This window comes from Apis mellifera, linkage group LG11, assembly GCF_003254395.2.
Source record: "Apis mellifera strain DH4 linkage group LG11, Amel_HAv3.1, whole genome shotgun sequence".
Classification (NCBI taxonomy): Eukaryota; Metazoa; Arthropoda; class Insecta; order Hymenoptera; family Apidae; genus Apis; species Apis mellifera.
This window is the reverse complement of record NC_037648.1, coordinates 6,320,135-6,344,421: the sequence shown is the minus strand read 5'-3', so window position 1 is coordinate 6,344,421 and position 24,287 is coordinate 6,320,135. Positions and strand designations below refer to the sequence as shown.

At 18.1% G+C, this 24,287-nt stretch overlaps 2 protein-coding genes across 12 annotated transcripts in view; one reads left to right on the top strand and one right to left on the bottom strand.

Moving 5' to 3' along the window:
* LOC551883 (voltage-dependent T-type calcium channel subunit alpha-1G) overlaps positions 1–24,287 on the top strand; it is a 198,429-nt gene that overhangs the window by 42,338 nt on the left and 131,804 nt on the right. For 10 of the 11 annotated variants that reach the window (XM_026443546.1, XM_026443548.1, XM_026443547.1 and 7 more), the window contains 3 exon segments: positions 12,876–12,987; positions 17,958–18,091; positions 24,033–24,130. In XM_026443546.1, coding sequence (XP_026299331.1) covers positions 12,876–12,987; positions 17,958–18,091; positions 24,033–24,130 — 344 coding nt within the window. 11 annotated transcript variants of the gene reach the window in all.
* The window catches only part of LOC102653967, a 67,222-nt gene that overhangs the window by 10,973 nt on the left and 31,962 nt on the right, over positions 1–24,287 (bottom strand). The window lies entirely within an intron of this gene.

Below are 24,287 nucleotides of genomic sequence, written 5' to 3'. Positions count from 1 at the left end.
GATACAAACGGTTAATTAATGACATTATATTGCAATTATTTATTCTGAAATATATACTTAAAGAAGTATTGAAGAATTATACATGATGTATGTTAAAGAATGTGTTAGTAATAACAATTTGTACAAATTTTTTGAGATTGTGAAAACATTGAACATAAGCAAGTGAAAGAAAGATGGAGTATTCTTTTAGAGTTAAATTTCTTTTAATTTAAAAAATTAAATTATATATTATAATTATATAATTATATATTAAATTATATAAATAGTAATAATATATTTAATGAAATAATAATAATAATATATATAACCAAAATTATAATATTTTACTAATAAAAACTAATAAAAAATTACAACAGTGATCTATCTATTCCATATTTTATCAAGCTTAATTAAACTGTAATATATAGGAAAAATGAATCTCTATAGAAAAATAAAATATATATATCTTTTTAATCTAAACTATAATTTTACATTTATTATAATTTATATTGTATTTATAATTTGAATTTTTATCACAATTGTTGCACAATTTTCATATTTTACGTAACTCCTGTGTATAATATATATATGTGCATCTATCTATTATTTAAGTTAAATTAAAACATTATGATTCATCTTTTTCGTTTTTATATGTAATCTTTTTTACATATTTTTCTTACATATCTATTTTTATTTCACAATATGCTATTATTAAATGTTCATAGCATTCTTCATAGAATTCTGATTTAGGACTACTTTCAAATCTTTTAAGGAAAAGAATACCAAATACCAATTTCGATGAAATTTTGCAGGCTTCAAGAACGATTAAAAATAGAAGATATGTATCTCTTTTAAGCTACTGCAACTCAAAATTAAGGGATGAAACCAGTTCCAATGTTAGAAAACATTTAATTTTTATTAAATTTTCTAATCTAATTTCTCTTTTATCTTCAATTATTTTTTAGTTTTAGAGTTAGCTTTTGAGAAATTGAAATTTAATAATTGATTTTTTTTAATAAAATAATCGTAAAAAAAAATATTTTCTATTTTTAATCATTTTTCAAGCTTACAAAGTTTCATCAAAATTGTTTTAACCATTTGCAAGCTTTTCTTCCTAAGAATATTTAAGTTCAAATTGTAAATTTATAATTGTAGAAATCATGTAAAAAATGTTTTAAAAATTAATATCTTTCTAAAAAAAATAATATGCTCGATTTCATTTCACGATATAAAATTATAGGCAAGAAATTTTCAATTTATATCAAAAAATAAAATGTACGTATTATATAAATTTGATATAAATATATGAATTTATATTTACTATAATATTTAATACAATATAATTTATTGAATTGAATTTTGTTATTAATGTCAATATTTAATTTTAAAATTTTTAAGGTATTTTAAAATTTATACAATTCAAATCTATTTTCATTAATTCCATCTATTTTGAAATTGTAATATATTATACATAATATAATTATATATACTATGTTATATTAAAATATTATTATTAATTATTATTTATAATATATCTATATAATAATAATTTACATATTGAATAATTACATAATGAATATCTCCATGGTATATAGGTACTTATTATAATCTGGCAAATTCAATGTCAAGTAACGCTTAGCTTTAAATTGCTGTTTCCTAAAAGGATTATTAAATATAGCACATAACGAATTTTGTCATCTGTTAAATCATAAATGAGGAATCAATTATTTATCAAAAAGATTAAATTGATAGGTTTTACTATTTAAGATCGATGCGATATATTTATTTTGTTCAGTGAATTATCTCTTTCTAGAAATACTTAACTCTTTTAAAATTATTAATTTTTTTAAAAAAAGATTTGAATAATATTTATAATTTATTTTTAACACAAATAAATTTAATATAATAAAGAGATAAATATTGACATAAATATTATGATATTTCCAGACAAGAAGACCGAAAATTATTTTGTATGAAAAAATAAATCAAAAAAGATAAAATTTTTTCATTTAAGATCTTATTTTAAAAAAAATCAAATTTCAAAAATTTATGAAATATATGTATATAATATATATGTATATATATATGTATGTATGTATGTGTGTGTGTGTATTTGACTTCTGATTGAACAATCAGTACAAGATTATACAAGATATAGTAACCATAGATAAATTGAAAAAGACAGAAAAATTTTTTTCATTTATAGTCAATGTTCAATTTTTAAAAAAAGAAAATCAATTGAAAAAAATGTTATTTTCTTTTTTTTATTTTTATTGTGATATAATTTTGTCTATTCCATCATTATTAAATCAAGAATTGTATGCATGAAATTTAATAATATCACTATTTTACATATAAAATAATATTTATTATATCTCTTATTTTAAACTTGTTTATTTTCATCTTGTTGATTATATTATATATTATTATTATATATTATATATTATAGATGATTATTCCAAGTATCAGAAAATATCATCTATTTTACATATTTCTATATCTAGTTTACATATTATTTTATACCTCTTTGTAAAATATTTTATGATCTGAGACTTAAAAAATTTGCTGATCTGCAAATTCTAGACTTGATGATCTCTTAGTCTTGCTAAATCTCCAACTTTTAGATTATAAAGAATTGATTAAATTTTATCTTAAGACTAAAAATTTAAAACTTGATTAAAATTTTTCAATGAAAAATACAGAGTTTTTGTAAATTTGAAAAAATATATTTTTTTTCATTAAATAAATTTAATGATAATGACTAATTATGGATGCAAAAAATTCAAATATTAGAATAAGAGATTAGAACTTAAAAATTAGAACTTAGAGCTCGATTGTAGACTTATAATTGTATTTTATAATAATTATAATATAATTACAATATAAATATATAATTATATAACAAGCATGTTCATGAAATATTTAATTAATTTCAATATTAATAATTGTTTGGCTGTTATGAAATAATGATTTTTAAATATAATAAAAAAAAGAAAAGAAAAATAAATAACAAAGAAAATAATAGTATATAACATGAATAGTAGAAAAAATAATGAAATATTTTTTTAAATATCAGTTATAAATAGTGAAGAAAAAATTTCTTTTTATTAACAGAAATCTTATATCTTTTTATAATATTTTGTTCAAAAAAATACTTATATTTATTATTTATTATGGAGTTATTTAATAGCTAATAGTATAAATTAAACAGAAATATATGATCATAATAATAAATCTTTATGGCAATTGAATGATCTATTCAATTTAAAAATTTAATTCACTATTTTTGCGTTAAATTTATGTTTTTATATCATATATACATCACAATATAATATTGATAAATTGATTAACAATTTGATATTGATGCATCGCAATGATTATCCGATATGATTTCGATACATTGTCAAATTAATGAAGAGCAGCTGATTATTTCGTTGGTAGAAGATTATTAAATAATGAAGATAATTGTAATTTGCCGGATAATTATGGGTTCGATGTCCAGTAGTTGAATTATTAAAAAATTTGCATTTGAAAGGAGCTTTTTGAGGATGATAGTATTATGGTATTGATGATATTGGACATTATGCATTATAAATTGAAGTTCTAATTGGCTTGGTCATAGTATAGAACTTAGGATTATAAGCTTTTGCTATCAAATCTTAATCTAAAAAATTCATTTATGAAATGATATTCTCTGATTACACTTTCTAATTAAATTAATATTTTAATTAAATCATATTATAATAATTTTATATTTCCTTTTGCCCAATAACTTGTTATAATAGAACTCTATTTATAAAATCTATTGGATAAAAAACACATTCATATAATTAGACTGAGAATCATAGTGACATAGAAATTATTTTAAGAAATTAGAATTCAAATCTATTTCATTGCAATTATACCATTTAACTCATTAGTACTTTTACAATTTTTGAGAAAATTTATCCTTATGGATGTTTTATGCATTTCTAAATTTTATTTTAGTATATTTCTAGCAGATTTCAATTATCTGCACAATATTTGTTCGAATTTATCATTATAGTTTCGAATTTATCATTATGATTAACAATTAAGTGAACATAATATGAATCGAGTATATCTTTAATTTTCAAATTATCTTCCATTCATCATCTAATTTAATTTAATCTAACTTAATCTAATCAAAATTCGAAATTTTCGCACAATAATATATTCATTTTCATATTGAATATATATAAAGATATTTCATTGCGAGATCTATCACTATCTATCTTTGAATAAAGTGAAATAAAGCTCTTAATGAATTAATTTTTTTATTTATTTCATATTAAAAATAATATACATTTCTAATTATATTATATTGTAAAAAAATATAAATGGAATAAATAATTGGAATTCAATTAGATTTTTGATAATAAGACAAGATTTCGTTCATATTAGAAAAATTTTATTGTATATTAAAACATTCTAAATGAATATTTTTTTCTATGGCAGTTGACGTATACAATCACGCATTTTTCAAGAAATGTAGAAGATAAAAAGGAATTTCCCACATATTCAATTTTTTTTTTTACAAGTATTATTTTTATTATGTATATTTTTATTGAATTTTTCATTTTGTTTTTTGTATCAAAAATCAACATTTGAAAACTCCTTTCGATATTCCAATATATTAATAGAAATTTATATATATTTATTTATTTATTTATCAATCAAATTAAGATACATATTGAAAGAGACACAAAGAAGCAGTTTTTAAATACTATTTAATTTACGTAGTTTTAATTGGAGCTAGAGATCTTTATAATCCCAAAAATATTTTTAAATTATATTTTTCAATTCTTGAAACTAAAACTTTAAATATTAGCAGATTTTACGATTATTACATTGTTTTCAACAAGTATACAAAAGAGATATAACATGTTAAATGTATATATTTATATTCATATATATTTAGTAAATTTTTTTCTGATTATTTGAATTAAGTTTCATTCAATAATTTTTCTTTTTTCTTATATTTAATGATACTGGCGCTGTTATTAGGATACATAATTTAAAGTATCATGAGATTATCTCAGATGTATCAGATGTATGAGAAGATTTTCTATAATTCTATAATTTGAAAATCTCTATAAAATTATAATATCTTTTTGCTTTATATATACAAATCGAAATATAAATTAATTTACATTAATTCGAAAAGATATCTTTAATTATAGATTGATTGTTGATATTCAGCTAAATCAAAATATTAATTTTTCCTAATTTTAATTTTTAAATTTATGAATATTTTTTGCCCTTTTTTAAATCAATTATAAACCATAATTAACATATAATTATTTTAAATAAATATTTTTATTCTAAAATGTATCATTAATTCGAAAAAATTATGTAACATTCTCGCAGAACACAAAATAACAATTAGATTATTATTATTAGATTAATATCAGAAATGTTTGCATGTAGAGAAGACTATCAGCCTTGTAGGTAGCTATACAACAACATAGTGTCTGTTAACCTATCGTGTTGGAACAACGACATTGCGTGCAACATATATTCATGTGCTTTTCTTCTCTGTAACACGAAATTCGCCGTTTTTATTGCTCTATAAAATTCTTCTTCATGTTATTTACCGCGACAATTTTGATACATACGTTTCTACGATTTTCATGTTTCCAATTCTTCTTTTTGGAATGTGTAAATCTTTTTATTGATAAAAGCATGCTCGATAATATTGTTCATTAACAATAAATGGAATGTATATACGGTAATAACACTTTGACTTTGGAATAAGATTATGCCAACAATAAAAATGCTTATATGAAAGTACTTTTTTTACTTATCTGATATTGAATCGCAATAATTTCGCAGTCTGTTACGTTATATTCAGGTTATAAATAAAAAGTGAGAAGTTATAAAAAAAGCATTATAATTTTCTTGAATTAATTGTAACTTTAAAAATGTTTATTAAATAAAATTATAATAATAAACAAAATTTAAATTGTATTTATATATAAAAAAAGTAATATATAAAAGATATTATTTATATATAGAAAAGATAAAATCTTAGAATTTTGAAATTATTTTATATTGCAAATTTAATTAATGTAGTCATAATGTAAATTATTTTTTGATGAATTTTTTATATATTTAAGTTTATATAATTTTTAAATTATTATAATTATTATAAATTATTATAAATTATTATAAATTATACATTATATATTTTGATTAATGAAATTGTTAAGTTAAGATTATCATTTTAAAAAGTCAAATTGAATATTAAAAAATAAAAAAAACAATTATTTATAAAGGAAATATTTATATTACAATTTTCAATTTTCAATTAGCAAATTACTTTATTTATAAAATATTTTTTTTATTTATATATTGAAAATATTCTAAATCTCATTTTTTATCATTTTTTTATATATATTTAATATTAATATTTATTATATGCATATATTATATTTAACAATATTTGTTATATTTGGTTCCTTGTTATTATCGTTTTCAATCTACTGCGAATGGTAAGCACATGCCATTCTTCTTTATTGATAAGAACCGAAAGTTGGTCAACCACCTAGTTTCCATACAGTTTTATTATTCGTACTAACGATGCGACTGTTGTATCATAAATTTTCCAAGTATTCATATAAAATCTCTATCAATTTTGTTCGCTTCTTTTAGCTTTCAACTTAAGTTTCCTGTGAAATCATTGAGGACACCGATTTTAAACTTTTAGATAATATATGAGAAAGAAGAAATTAGTAATTATAGAAGTCTATTTTATTGGAATATTCGTTATTTAAATTTTATTATTTAATATGTATGTTCCATTCTTATTCTATCTAAATAATATTATTTTCTATTAAAATATTGAAATAAAATATAATTATCTAATGCAGATAACCTTTTTTTCAAAATCTTTATAAAATTAAAATGATAGTCAATAATTATTAGGATAGAATGAAATATAAAATGTGAAATTATATTTTTACATTAAATTGGACTAACAAATTTTTTTAACAAATTATTTCCATTGATTTTATAAACTTCTTCAATAAAATATAATAATTTTTATGTAAATTTAATTTTACATAAAATCATATTATTATGTAATTATATATAATTATGGACAAAAAAAATTGAAATATAAATTATATGTTTGGAATAGAAAGTTAAAGGAAATATTTCAATTTCGATAAATCTAAAAATAATAAATATAATAATTTTTGTTTTTTTAAATAAAATTATTCAATTGAAAAACACCGAAAAACTTAAAAACACTCATAATCAAAATTTTTTAGAAAATACAAATAATAATAGATATCGATGTATTTATTATCTTCGGTAAGATGAAATTTGAAAATCATGATAATTCAATATAAAATTGACATAACGTTATGCATTAAAGTATAAATGTATCATCATTTTTATAAGATGAAATACATATTATTGATAATTGAAAAAAAATAAGAAATGGATTAATAGAATCAATAGATTTATACTCGGCAAATATAGATTTGAATAGAATATGAATTTAATTCTAATAATTCAATATGAAATTGAATTATAGTACACGTAAATGATGTATCACAATTTTCATAAAATAAAATTCAATTTGATAATTGAAAAAAAAAATTGACTATAAATTTATTAATCTTATACTCGGTAGAATGGAGTTTAGAAAATTATTAAAATTAATCATTATGTTGGAAAATTAATTGTTTCGTGGTATTAAAATGTATTTAAAGCAAATATTATCAATAATAATAAGAAATAATAATATCTCGATAAGTAGAAATAATAATAAATAAGAATTTGAATTGATATATTTTAATGATTTATGTTGTATGATTTATGCAGTTACAAAAATTGATAATTGAATCGATTTATTTAATAATTTAGAAATAAATTATTTAATAATTTAGGAATCTAGAAATATATTAATAAAAATTACATGATTCATAAGTAGATTTTTTTTAAAAGATTTAATTTAAAAAAAATTGAATATAAAAAATTAAAGTTATTATTATTACTATCATATTATTATATGTTTTTTATTATATTTTCTAGAAATATTTTTTAGAAATAAATCCAAATGATTTCTAGATTGATTTCTAGATTTACAAAATTTGAACTTGATATATTGTGAGATTTAAATTTTTTTCTTTTCTTAAAATTTTTATTTTATCAAAAACTGAATAAAAATTTTTAATTTCTAAAATTCTTTAAATTTAATTTCATACATAGTCAATTATTACAGTTAATAGAACAATAATCATTCGTTTAATTTGTTAAAAATTAAATTTTCAAGTTTTTTTTACCATTATAAATTACTATAATTATGAATATATTAAAATTAATTTTTATTAATTATTATTAATAATAATTAAACAAGCTTAATTAAATTATCATTAATTTAATTAAAAAAAATTTTGAATCGCAAAAATAGCAAAAAATTTCGAAGTTTAGAAACTCAATACTTGTTGAACCTTGAAGAGTTTCGAGGTTTAGAAGTTTCGATTATTCGATTCTTAACATTTTTATTCCGTTCATTCTTTCAACAATTCTGATAAAACATCCTCGTTTATTCATAAGTTCAAAACATTCGATTAACATCATAATCCAGACAACAATATATATATATATATATATATATATATATATATATATATATATATATATATATATATATAAAGCGTTCTACAAGATAACATCCTAGAATCTTTGGAGATAAAAAATGATTGGAGATAAAAAAAATGTTGTATATCAAAATTAAATAATATTCAACGAAGTATATAAAGTATATAATTTAAAGTATTTTAGAAATCAAGATTTTTATTTTAGATAGAATAAAAATTTTATAAAAAAAAAAATTTTAATCTCAAAATATATCGAATTCAAATTTTATGAAATCGAATTTCGAGAAATTAAATTTTGATCTATTTTTAAAAAATATTTCTAAAAAATATAAGATAATATAGATATAATATAGATAAATATAGATATAATTTTATGCATATAATATATAATATATATAATAATATATATAATATATAATATATTATATAATATATATAATAATATAGTAATATAATTATATTATATGATATGGTAATTAGTAATAGTAACTATATGGTAATTATTATATAATATAATTTTATAATTTATACATTGATATATTTGGAAAATATAATTATATATATTTTCTTGTTAAAAAATATTCAATAAAGTATTCGACTAGAAACATAAAAAATTATGAAAAGAAATAAGAAATTTGATCAATAATGTTAAAAAAAGAATAATATAGTATTTAATAGTATTTGTAATGCCAGATTGTTCGAATATTTGTTATAGCATAAGCAATTCGTAATATCTGCAGGATTTCAAATAATTTAACAATTTTTTAACTGTAATATATTTTTTGATAAACATTAAAAGATTGCATCGATTGATCCTCAATTAAAATTATAAGATTTTATTTAATAATTTATAAAAAAAGTGTAATTATATTTTTCAGACGAATCAATGCATAAAACTATTATTAATTATATTTAGATTAAATTTCATTGAATATTATTTAATTTTGATTTATTATATTTTGAAAGCTCTCTATATATAGCTTTAGTAGAACTCCTGTTCTAGAATTATCTGTAATAGAAACAGTGTAATTCACGTGACCGTAACCGTGTCGAGACGTTTTCGTGAATGAAGGAAAAAGATTCGCGGTTTCGTCGATTACCAATGAAATATCATTTATCTGATCCGAGAGGGTGATTTAAGTCACGCATCGAGAGTGTTTAGGTAATAGTCACTTGGCAACGTGATCGATTTATAAGATTAAAGTTATGCCTTGTCTTATCGATCGATCGTTTTGTGACGGCACGATACGATGGTGAAATGCCGGAACATTAGATAAATTGGCGCGACAAAGGTGGTAATAACAGTTTCGAATAGTTTCAAGAGTGTGAAGCATTCAGTAGATTAGATCGCTATGTTCGTTCTCTTATTGATGGCATAGAAGGAATTATCGAGAAGAAATAAAAATGGAACGATCAGTTTTTTGGTCCATTCGTCGTATCAATTGAATGTAACGGCAAAAGAAAATGGAGAGTAATGTTGTTTCATGATACGTGTGTTCGTTCAATTATTTTATAATCGAATTATTGGGGGAGAACGAGCTGTTCGTTTAGACTTGTTACCGAAGTGCTATAAATCGAATTAACGATCTTCTTCACTCTTTATATCTCTTTTTTCTAAATTTTAGTTTTAATCGATTGGGATCGATTACTATGATATAATTTCATTTAATATATTATGAAATATAATATTAGAGACCATATATTATAATTTAATATTATATATTAATATTATATATTATAATTTAATTTAATATTATGTATAAATATATATTTAAAATTTATACATATTAAATTATATATATATATAATATATTAATTAAATTTTTATATATTATTTGTTATATATTTTATTTATATTATTTTTTTATATTGTTTAGAATTTAATATTTATAATATTATTTTATTACTATTAAATATATAAAAATATGTGATTATAATCCTATCAAATATGTATCACAAATTATATATCATAATATATATATCAAATATGTATACATATTATATATCATAATATACATATTATAATTATAATTATAAATAACATTCTAAATAAAAATATATGTATAAAAATTATCAATTTTGATTAATTTCATTTCAATAACAGAAGTAATAAGTTTATATATATATATGAATTAAATCGAAATTTTTGAACTATAAAAATGTTGGTCTTAATCTGCGAAACTGTTTTTCTTTGTTCGTCCATTGAAGATGACTAAAAGTTCTATGAATAATGTGTTCGCCTGAAGTTTGACGCATGAATATTTTTGGTATATTTTACTCGAGAGAAGTTTTCAAAATTCAGGATTGTACTTTGCACAATTACTTTTCCAATGCAATTTTATCTTTAATAAAAAATATGGCAAACAAAAAGATATAAATTATTATTACTATATTCCTTTCTATTTTATAAAAATTTTATTTTTATTTTTATTTTAATTTATTAAAATATATATATATATATATATATATATATATATATATATATTATTATATATATTATTATTATTATATTTAATGTTTTCATAATTTTTATTATGAAAAATTAACTTTTGCAATATCTGTAAAAGTTAACATTATATTTAATAATATATTTAATCTATACTTAAGAAATTAATAGAATGTTAATTAATTGATAAATAAGATTCAAATAAATATCATTATTTATAATATTAAACAATAAAATTAAATTAGTTAAATCTTTTTGTTCTTTTAAGATATATTTATTAATATTGCAACAATCTATATAAATTTTTTTTAATTTTTCTAAATATTTTAAAAAAAATTTAAAAATTTTTACGAATTAAAATTTATTATTAAATAATAACTTAATAATTTTGTGATTAAATTTAATTTTTGTTTCCATTTATAACAATTAATATAAATGAAATTTCTGATTAAAGAATCATTGAATGCAATTAATATTATAATATTATAATGAGGATGAATTTCTAATTAAATAACGATATTTATAGAAATAATTGATGAGAGATTTGTTTCGTAATTACTAGCTAGACATAGGATTCCTTCAACTAATTATTTAAATGATAGAAAATTTTGACAATAAATGATAAAGTCGTGCAGCTGCGCTTTGGATTAACAATTTCATTCTTGAGAGATGAATATTTATTAATGATTCAATATTATTATAATAAATAATGAAACAAAATTTGTACAATAATATAATATTTGAATATTAAAAATGATTATATTGTTAATATGAATATCACGGAGAGAGATTGTTTAATTATTAATTACTATTACTAATATAAATTAAATTATTGATGCAATTATTAAATTTTTCTCATTTGATTTGCTATTAAATAATCAAATATATTTATTTTTTGTAATTTTAATTCAACTCAATCATAATTTAATTATGATTTTAATTCAAAAAAGATATTTATAATATTTTTTTTTATTATAAAGATTTTTATTATATATAGAAAATTACAAGACATTTATAAATATAAATAAAAGTCATTAGAAATTAATTTATTTAATTTTTGATCAAAAAAAATAATTTTATTTTCTCACTTTAATATTTAATTTATTATCAAAGATTCTTGTATTATATTTTTTATTATTGGAAAATATTAATAATAAATAAATAATTTTTTCATACATTAATTCTTAACATAATGAATAATTAGAATAATTTTAATGATATATAATTTATTCAGATTAAAAATATAAAAATCCATTTGAAAATAAAACTATCATGAGTTTTTTAAAGAGTATTTATCATGAATTGATGTGAAGAGTAATTGTCAAAAGTATCATTCAAATAGTTGAAAGAATATCTAAAATTTTCTAGATATCTTTCAAATAAAAATTAATATGATTAATATTAACTAATAACTATCGAATAATCTTCTTAATTTGAAATAGTCTTAATTAGTCTTAATTCGTATTCTGAAAATTACAGTTAATTAAATTAACGAAAAAATGAATATAAATAAATATATATAAATAACTTGATATTACAGTAAGGCAATAATCAAAGAAATAGCAAAAAATAGATATAAATAGATAGAAAATCTATTTTTAATAGATACGATTTTGAAAATTCTATTGTCTATTTGAAAATAAAAATTTCAAAATTTTTTTAAATAATTATATAATTATATATTTTGAAAATATACTATTGAAAATAATTGTGATAATAAATCTCAGATATAAAACTTTTTTTAATTAATATAATTAATAGTTAACTTTAATCTAATATTGAAACACAGCCAAATCACTTTCCTTAACATATAGTATCACGTGGTTCGAAAGGGTGAGCATGATGGTAATTCTTTTAAACTGCATTACATTGGGGATGTACCAACCATGCGTCGATGACCAGTGTGTAACAAATCGCTGTAAAATATTACAAGTACGTATATTACAAGCATATTTATTTATTTTTATATCAATTTTAATTTATAATTATACATAATATATTAATTATTTAAGGATTAAGACAAATATTAAATAAAATATTAATTGAGACTTATTTATTAAGCCATAAGTAATTTAATTTTGCATTAGATAAAATGAGACAGAATGCAACAATAGTGAAACTGAGACAGATTGATTTCAATATGTTTCGTTTCGTTTAATGCATATAATAAATTATAATAAATTAATAAATAAGTTTCAACTGATATTTTTATGTATCAATTTTTGTTTTGATCTGTAAAATTCTTCAAAAATATTTTATAAATATATTAACATTCTGTATACAGGGCGCCTTATTTCATTTTGAGAGATAAGAAATATACAAAATATACTCGTTCGCGTGTTCATATTTTTCTTATCTTTTATCATGCAATAAGTTTTACAAAATTTAAAAATATTTGCTAAACCAATAATTTTTAAGCATATATGAATTAATATTTTTTTTATAATGAATATTGAATTGATCGATGTATTAAAAAAAATTTATTTAAAAAAAAAACAAAGTTGTTACAACTTTATGTATTAAAAGGAATTAATAAAAATACCATAATATGCATTTCTTTATATCATTCAATTTTCATTTGAAATATTTTTCGTTACAAATAATAATATTAACAATCAATGTATCAAAATTAAATGAGATACCTTGTATATATATTGTTTTTCAAATTCATAATATATTCGAATTTATTTTTAAACTCAAGTCTATTCGAGCCTAGTAGATCAACATTCAAATCTGCACAAGATATGACAATAAAGCTTCGAGAATAATTCTGTTTCTGTCGAACTTATAGTAGTGTAGACAATTACATCCATGCTGATCACCTCTCTACCGGTATGCAAGAGATACGTATTGTCGATTGTTTTAGCTAACTTACATTGTATGAATTAGTTTCCATATTGGATATCACGTAAAAAATAAAACTATGAATTAGAGCAAAGGGAGATTTACTTAAAAAATGGTGAATCATCAATAGAGAATTTTATGAAAAATTGGTCAGGGTTTATGGAAATGATACCACGTTGAAACCACGCGTTTTTCATCGGGCAGAATAGTTTCAAGAGGAATGTCAATCTGTCGAAGATGTTGGCGTTCAGATTGCTCTTCTATAACTTGGCTTGTCATTCCTCTGAAAGAATTTTTAAATTTAAAATCGATTACAATGCTCTACTGTATCTATATTCGCATGATTTTCCACTTTATAAATCTCTGTTTTTTTATTTTCTCGAATAAAAGGAGCTATGGAAGAAATGCACTTTCAATAAGTTTTTTGAAATTTGAACTATGCAATAGATGTTATACAATAGATAATAAAAAGTGATAATAGAAGTATTAGAAATATCGGGAATAATAGACTTATCGTTGTAATATGGTCAAATTTTTTATAGATTTTTCAATTCAATTAATAAATTATGTTATCAAAATATCTATAATAATATATAATATTATATAATATTATATAATATATAATATAATAATTTATATTATATATTAATAAATAATTTAATTCGATTTTATATGTAATATTGTGAGCATGTAAATCGTAATTATATATAAAAATTTTTTTATTCATGGAATTTTATTTCATGATAAAATCAACTTATAACTTTTAATATTTCATTTTTATAATTTTATATGAGATAAAACAAAATTTTAAATTATAAAATATTAAGATATTAATTATTCTGTTATCTATAAAGTATCTTCTATAAAGTATTTCTATAAAATATTAGAAAATAAATTTTTTAATAAATTATAAATTGCTCTATTTATACTCATAACACTTTATATATACATAAATTTTTGTTAAAATCAGATTTTTCAAAATAAGTGAATTTCTTTGTAAGATAGTGTGATAAAGATTTTTTGTGGCTCTCTTATATCAAAGAATAAAAAGATGAACAATGAAGAAGTCAAATTTATTTTTAATTTTGAATAAATTTTTTTCTAATGTTTCAAATTAAATTTACAAAATTACAAATTTAATATCTATCGAATAAATTATTCTTAATATAAATTATAAGAAATAGAATATAAGTAAGAATTTTTATGTTTTACTTTTTATCTTTATTATCATTGCTTATTGTTTCATTTATTTTCTTAAATATATTTTTTTAATTTAGTTAATTATAAATTTACTAATATTCTAATATTAATGTTTACAAAATAATACAATAAGCAAATAAAATATTCAGTTATTTGTTGTAAATAAAAATTAAATCATTATTAAATTAAATTATTGAAAAATATATAAAATGAATGAAAATATTTTCAAAGTCATTCACAATAAAAAATTTATTGATAATATTTTAACAATTTAAATATCATTATATAATTATTAGATATTACGAACATCATAATAAAATTTTTTTTATATCTTTTTTAACTCCTCTTTTATATCCTATATTTACAATTGTAATAATTTTTAAAATAAAATTTTTATTCAAATTATTTTTATATTTGAAATCATATTGTCACATTTCATTGTTACAGTGGTTTGTAAAATATTTATTATATTTTATTTTTTTTTATTATACATATTTATTGTGACGAATGTATTGAAATAAAGATGAATGTGAAATGCAATAGCTAAATTTTGATGGCTTTTGTATATCATTTTCATTTTTCATAATGTTTAGATTTAGTGAAGCAAAAAAATTGCAATTACAATCCCGTGCGTCATGATTTATAGGTTTCTGCTCTTTAAATTGTGATGGAATCATGATATTCTCTTTCTTTTTCGTTTTTTTTATGTCATCACGTGCGACCGACTGCGTTGAATAAGTCTAATTAGAGATACGACTTAATTACTAATCTGTATAAAATACATATAAATAATTTGCCAAGTTATTATTAATTCGTTTTTTCGCTTAGGTTTGGTCTGATATCTGTATATTTTCTATTGTTATTATTTTCTACATATTTATATATGATATTAATGAAAATCTTGTAAATCTTATTCATAAAAAAAATGTTTTCTTGTTTTTTTATATAAATATAGATGATATTATTCATATTGTTTCGATTTTGTTATTGATATTTGTAAGATGTATTTGCTTTGAGAATATCATATAGAATAAATTAATAATTATTTCGGAAAGCATATCTGAAATAAAGAATATTTAGAATATGAAATATTTTATTTTCGAATAATCGATATTTTACATAATCTTTTTTTGCATATTTAATAATATTAGTTCTTTTAAAGTTTTAAATATTTTTTTATCGTATAGAAATTTTTAAAAATATGAAACTTTATATTACATTTACCGAATAAATATTAAATATTGAAAGAAAAATATTAAACAAATATTTAATATAAATTAATAATTTATTAAAAAATTTTCAAGAATTATATAGAAATTTATTAATATTTTAAATATTATTTATTATTATTATATAAAAATTTTATAGAATTATATCGTATGAAGATAAATTTAAAAAAATATTATCAAGAAGATGAGAAATTATGTAAATTAATGGCGAATTATAGATGAAAATATGATTTTGTATTTATTTGTATTTATTTTTTTGTAATTAAAAATACGCACGAATTTATGGAATAATTTAAATTATTATATCCATTTATAATCCAGAAGATTGTTCAAGATATAATGCATATTAAATAATATAATATTTTTATATAATATTTAAACGAAAGGAAAATATTGATATTTAAAGTAAAATTATAAAATAAATTTTGCTCATTCGAAAATATAAAAAAATATATTACGATCTACATATTTCAAAAATGATTAAAAATTTAAGTTTTTAAGTTTTAAACTTTTAAATCTGAAAATTAAAAATTAAATCAATGTATAAGTTATTTCTTATTTTAAAACATATTGTTTATAATATTTTTTGTTTTTAATATTTTTTAAAGTTGTATTTATATTTAAGTAACTTTGATAAATCAAAAAAATTAATTGACCTCAAGTCATTTAAAATTATTTGTGTAAATTGAATATCAATTATATAAAAAAAAGAATTGAAATTTTAGCAATTTTATTGGCAATTTATTTATATCTTTATTAAAAAAATTCTTTTATATCTTTATTAAAAAAATAATATTACTTATTTATTAAAAAAATTTATTGAAAAAACATTTAAAATCATATTTGGATAAAAGAAGTTATACATTTAATTATTATAAAAAAAATTGCATATTTTGAGACTGAGTATTAATAACGAATACAATATTGAATCTAAAAGGTTAAAGTTATAAAGAAATAATGGAAATTACTTTGAGATAAAATTTATATCATTTATTCGATTTTTAAATAAAATTTTAATTTCTTTTAAAAAATATATTGAATTTTACACTTATATAAAATACAAATAAAAAATTTGAGTTTTATTTAGAAATACACCGAACTAATCTATACTTATCTTTTAAAATATCTTCAAAAATAGTGAAACTTTCTGACTGAAATTTTTTCCCGACTGAAAATAACGGATTGCTATATTTTTTGTCTTTATCTTTATTCAAAAATATAAAAGAAAAGAAAAACAAAAAAAAGCTCCTTTACGAGAGAGAAAGAGAGAGAGAGAGAGAGAGAGAGAGAGAGAGAGAGAGAGAGAGAGAGAGAGAGAGAGAGAGAGATAGATAAAAGAAAAAGGAAGAAAAAAAGAGAATCGAAAGAAAGTTTTTTCTTTTTCTTTCAAAGTTCCATAAAAAAATATATAGATACGAAAATCGTGGCGCCAGAGGATTAATTGCACTGTTTGTTTTGCTTTTCATGTTCGGTTTTACACGTCAAGCAGAAAGGGGTGGCAAACACGATTGAGTTGCAATTGGTTCGACAACTAATGAAACTTGCTGTTCTAATGTCCTTGATCAATTACGTCCGCATGATTAGGATGTGTTCACGTCTAATCGGTCTCCTTATTCTTCCGGCTTACAGATGTTCGATGACATCATTTTCGCCTTTTTCTCTCTGGAAATGACAATCAAAATGGTCGCGATGGGCATTTATGGGAAAGGAACGTATCTCGCAGATTCCTGGAATAGATTGGACTTCTTTATAGTAATTGCTGGGTAAGTGTTTGTTAATTATCTTATTTATTTGTTATTTATCTTATTTAGGAATTTGTTATGTATATAATTTGTGTGTATGTATATATATATATATAATATTATTTGTATAATGTTTCTGTATAATGTATATAAAATTATTGATGAAAATTAAGAAACAAATTAATCATTGGCAAATTTCTATATATATATAAATTTTTTTAATTTGATCTTTATGTACCTTTTTTTTGAAAAAAGATTATATATATATATTGAGACGTTATTAGATATTGCGCAATAAATAAAATACTTATTAAAATTTATTTATATTATATAGAATAAGTTATTTAACTCTGAACTTACTTGTAAACTATTTGTAAACATATAAACATATAAAAATATGTTTCAAAGAAAATTTTTTGATAATAAACGGTATGCAATAATTAATTTTTTTATATTTCATTTTTTGGAAGAATGAATAAAGGAATGAAGTTTATTTTATTTTTTGAATATAATCTATAATATACAAATATATGATTCTAAATGCTAATAAATTTTAATGGCTAATATTCTAATAAATTTTTTAATTAATGTTCTAGATATTATAAAAAATTTTTGTTTGAAGTATTTTTTTATATAATAAATAATTTACGAATAAATTTAGTTGGTTAAAGTTGGTAGTTGGAGTAAAATTAGTGAAATGATTCATTTTATATTATATTATTCAATTAATGTTAATCGATTTTTATTAAACGAATTATTAAACATTAATTAAACGAAATTTTAATGCTAAATTTGCAACTATTAATTATACAATATGCGATTATTAATTTCATTATAAGGCTTGCATTTCTTTCAATATTAGGCGAATATTCGTTTAAAAAAAATTACATAATTAAATAAATAATAAAAAATAACACTAATAAATAGACTTCTTTTCTATATATTATATTTTATATAAAAAAAGTTAAGAAAGTTATAATTATTTAAATTAATTTTAATAATTAATTTAATTTAATACTATTATGATTATGAATTTATAAATATTTAATATTTAAAGGAAAAATATGAAATATTTAAATATTATTTTTATGAATGTTGTTTTTAATTCAATATATATATATATATATATATATATATATATATATATATATATATATTCAATATATATATATTTTTCATATATATTTCATATATATATTTTATTTTTGAGTTTTTCTGTTTGTGGATTCAATTCATAATTATGAATTTTTGTTTTTAATAATTAAAATGTTATAAATAAAATGTTATATTCTTAATAATAATATAAGATAGAATTTTTGAATAAATGTAAATTATTATCCAAAAAGAGATAGGAATGTTATTTTTATATTTATTATTGTAAAATATGAAATAATAATTCACAATTATGAATTTTTACTAAGAATAGATATTTTCGTTTAAAAATCTATAATAAAATAGAATATTTAAATAAAATTATTATCGAAACCAAAATAAAAATATTACTCTTATATTTGACTGTAAACTGATGAATGAAATTTTATTATGAATATTGATAATATGTAATAATAATCTGATAATAAGTGGAATCTATTAATGCTATGTGTCTGAATAAATAGAATCTTATTCTACTTAGTTGAACTTGTCGAAGATAAACAGTTCATGATATTAACTTTATATGATAGAAAGTCACCGATTCTTCCTATTATATATGATTTCTTGTTTCAATAATAAGAGTTCACATTCAAATAAAAGAATTCAATCGGATATAAATTAAAATTTCATTCTGATATAGTAGAATTTCATTAATTTGAACTCTATTTATTGGAATTGATTTTAATATATTCACGGTTGATAATTTTACTGAGATTTTGAAATACACGATAACAAAGTTTTGTAATTATATGCAAAATTCAAGTTACATTAATATTTAAATTTAAATTTAATTTATTTTGATAGGATTTGGTTTGATAATTTAGTGATTTCATTCAATAAAATTATACTGAATAAGTATAATATTAAATCTATTTATAATATATTTTTTAATACATTTAATTAAAAATTTTTAAATTTCTAAAAGAAATTCTAAATTTCTTGCTTTTAAATTAATAAAGGGATTTTCAATTTAATTTGAAATAAAATATTTAACATTTAATGCCTAAAAGTTAACAAATTATTATATTAAAAATAATTAAAAGTAATCCTGATAGCTAATATAATTAAAATTATACCAAATTATATTAAAAATTTTAAACAATAAATATAATTTTTTATCTAAATTTTATAGAAAAAACATTTCTTCATTAGAATATAAAAATTTAACATTTCTAAATTATATTTTAAAATAATTTATTTATTTAATATTATTGATTTAATAGAAATAAAATATTATATAATATATATTCAATTTATTTTTTCATATACAAAATAACAAATTGAGAAATAGTAAATGTAATTCAAATAGAGTTTTATTTTAGTTTTTTCAAATTTAAAATTTTTTAATTTTTTTAAAGCTAAGAAAAAATTGTTTTTATCAATTAATGTATGGATATGATAAAAACATATTTTTTAAAATAAAATATTAATAAAACAATAATATTATTATAATATTATTATATAATATTATTATAATTAATATTTATTCAAATTATTAAAAAAATACAGTATATTAAAATTTTAGATTTATTTTTCGGAAAAAATGTATTTATTACTTAATGATTTAATAATTAGAATGTGGATTATTATATAAATAACTTATAAAAATATTTAATATGTAAAAATTATATTATATTTATTCAAAATATTAAACAATATAAAATATAGTAATTTTATTATGTAAATTTATTTATATAAAAGTTTTTATAATAAATTTAATTATATATGAAAATAAATTTTTTTTTAATTTTTTGATAAATTATTATTGTTTTGAAAAAACTTTGTTGAAATAAAGAATTACAGTATATTATTTCAGTATTATGTTAAGATTTCTGTTTCTTATTTTATAAATCAAAAGTAAAGAATAAAATATAGTAAAAAATAAAAAATAAAAAATAAAAAAATAAAAAAAATAATAAAATTTTACCATTTAAATCTTCGTTTTTTAATAAAATTGAAATATATTGAAATTTAGTCAAATATTTGTATACTTATTGAATTTTCAAAATTTATTTTTTCAAAGATTTATTTTTAAATAAAAAAATTTTACTTTATATTTTTCGTTTATTTGTATATGTAAAATTTTTTTTATTAATAATTCATTTTTATCCAATCGAGAATTATTCAAATTTACGCTTGACAAATTTTCGAACTCAATTTTCTCGAAAACGAAACTTCAAATGAAAAAAATGTTATTTCTTTTATGATTTACTTTCAATGCATTTAGAATTATTTTCAGTTTTACTATTTATTTGCTCCCATTTTGTATATATACAATATAAAATATAATTTATATGATATAAATTTGTTCTATATATCATACTATTATGTAATATATAACTTATATTGTAATATATAACTTATATTACATGTAGTATTTATATTATATGATGTAAAGAAAATTAAAAGAATTTATTCGGTTTTTTAAAGCGAATATTATACACATTTTTGACTAAAATAAACATCTTACAAAATTAAAAAAATTATATAATTCCAAATATTTGAGTTGAAATTAATATATTTATAAAAAATTATATATATTATAATTATATATTAATTATATATATAATTATATTTATAAAAAATATATAATTATAATTATTTTATTGAATTATTAGTATATTTAAAAATTTATTAATATTTCTAATATTATCCTATATAAAGTATTGTTATATATATTTATCAATAATATTCATGTTATTTATTTAAGTTTAAATAATAAAAATTTGTATATATTTACTATGTAGTTGAAATAATTTTATTGTATTATCTTTTGAATAATTAGTGTGTCAAGTAAATTATTTTTCAAATTATTTTTCAATAAGAAAATTATAATTTCATTATTTAATATATTTACGTTTACATTTATGATTTATGTTAGAATTTTTATTTTGAAACTTAATATGTTTCAAGTGAAAAGTATTAAAGAATATATAGTTTGAAATGTACGGTTTATCGTTGGTTCATTGAGTTTTAACCTTTTCTTTATTACTAAAATAGAATACAGATTTGAATTCGATAAATTTTTTTATATTCTTTTTATCTAAAGTAATTAAAAATGTGTTTATGTAAGAAAATTCAATACATTTTATTGAACATATTTATTGTTAAAATATTTAACACAAAAATTTCACAAAATTAAATATATTATATTAAAAATATTATATTATATTTTGCTATCCTAAGTAGCAAATGTTTTTGTACTATTATTATTTAATATATGGAATGTTTTATTTTAATTGATTATTAATTGATTATAATTTAAAAATAATTTATAAAATATAAATGCAATAAGAAATCTATAAAAAAAACTTATAAAAATTAAATAAATTAAAATATTGAGGAAGAAATATATCGAATATATTCGAGTTTTTCTTATAAATGATTGAAAATTTTATAAATCACTCAATGATGTTTTGATCACATAATATATTATTACGTGACATAACAAATTGAATTAAATTGAATTAATAAAGAGACTATTGAATTAAGAGAATAAAAAATATAACTAAAGATCAAATTGTTTTTCTTGTAAAATATTTAACTAGAATTATTTAAAATATTTTCTATAATTCATTTTTAGATTTATACATATTGTGCTTTACAAAGTTTCTGAAAGATGTATCATTTTATCTTTATCATTTTTGAGTACAAAATTAAGCTTAAGTTTTGCTAATCTTTGAAAGTTCACATGGGATGGTCTCAATTCTCTATCGTAGTATTCTAAGCATAATATCCACATGTGCAACTATAGTAGCATTTAAGCATAACATGCATAACTCTATTTATCTCTTGGGATACAATAGTATTACTATATGAGACATTCAAATTGTTTCATTTGTTCCTTATTGAATCTTAAATATCTTGATACATGTTTTTATTTGTCATAGTAAAATATATACATTTCATTAGAAAACTTAATCCTTAGAATTTTAAATGAAATAATTTGAGTTTTTGAATATATGATTGTAATTTTTTTTTATAAATTCCTTTTTGTTAAACTATTTACTTTTTTTATTTTTAATTTTAATATTGAGAATTCCTTTAGAATATTAAATTTTAGAAAAATTCAATCTCAATTTCTTAATATAAACATAATTTTTTGAGAAATTAAAACAATATTTTTACTTTTCAAAAAATAAAAGTAAAGAAGAAAATTTATTTAAAAATCATTATATTATTAATCAATATATTATGATATTTTATTGTAATTATATGCTTATAAAGTGAACTTTTTAAATTTGATTTTCTTGAAAAATAATTGTAAAAAAATTGTTTCTATCTTTTTCTTACTTTTTCACTAATAATCATTTTATGATAATATTAAATATTATTATTTCTTCATAATCTAAAATTTAAGAATTTTAAGAAACAGTAAAAATAATAGTTTATTTTTATTGAATAAAAAATATATGAATATGTGTACAATATAATAAATAAATATGTATAATGTAATATGTATAATATGTAAAAATATGTATAAAATGTATAAAAATTATGTATTTGTTTTGCGCTTCTTTTTGTTAAATACATGTTCTCTTACGATCTACTCATTAACCATTAGTACTATTATAAACAAAAGTCTGCCATTAATGAAATACGTTTTAAACATTTTGATGATAAATTTTTAATTTGATGATCTTTTATTATTTTATTATAAATGTATATAATATATAATATATAAAATGTATATAATTTATAAACATAAATATATATTAAAATATTTTATAGAACACATAGAATAAATATTTAGCATAATAAAACAGGTTTGACCAGAAAATAAAAAAACTTATATTTAATTTTATTTCAGTGCTCTGGAATATTGTTTGAACGTGGAAAACATGAATTTATCGGCAATAAGGACAATAAGAGTCCTTAGACCTCTACGTGCCATCAACAGAATTCCAAGTAAGTATAAAATCTTAATGTCTAAAATTGACTTTTCTACTTTTATGAGAAACATTTTCGTGATACGTACGAATTGTGTGTTAAAATAAATCAATACTACCGAAATTTATTTGTCTCGATTTTAAAATAAAATTTCGATCGAACAAAATATATATCG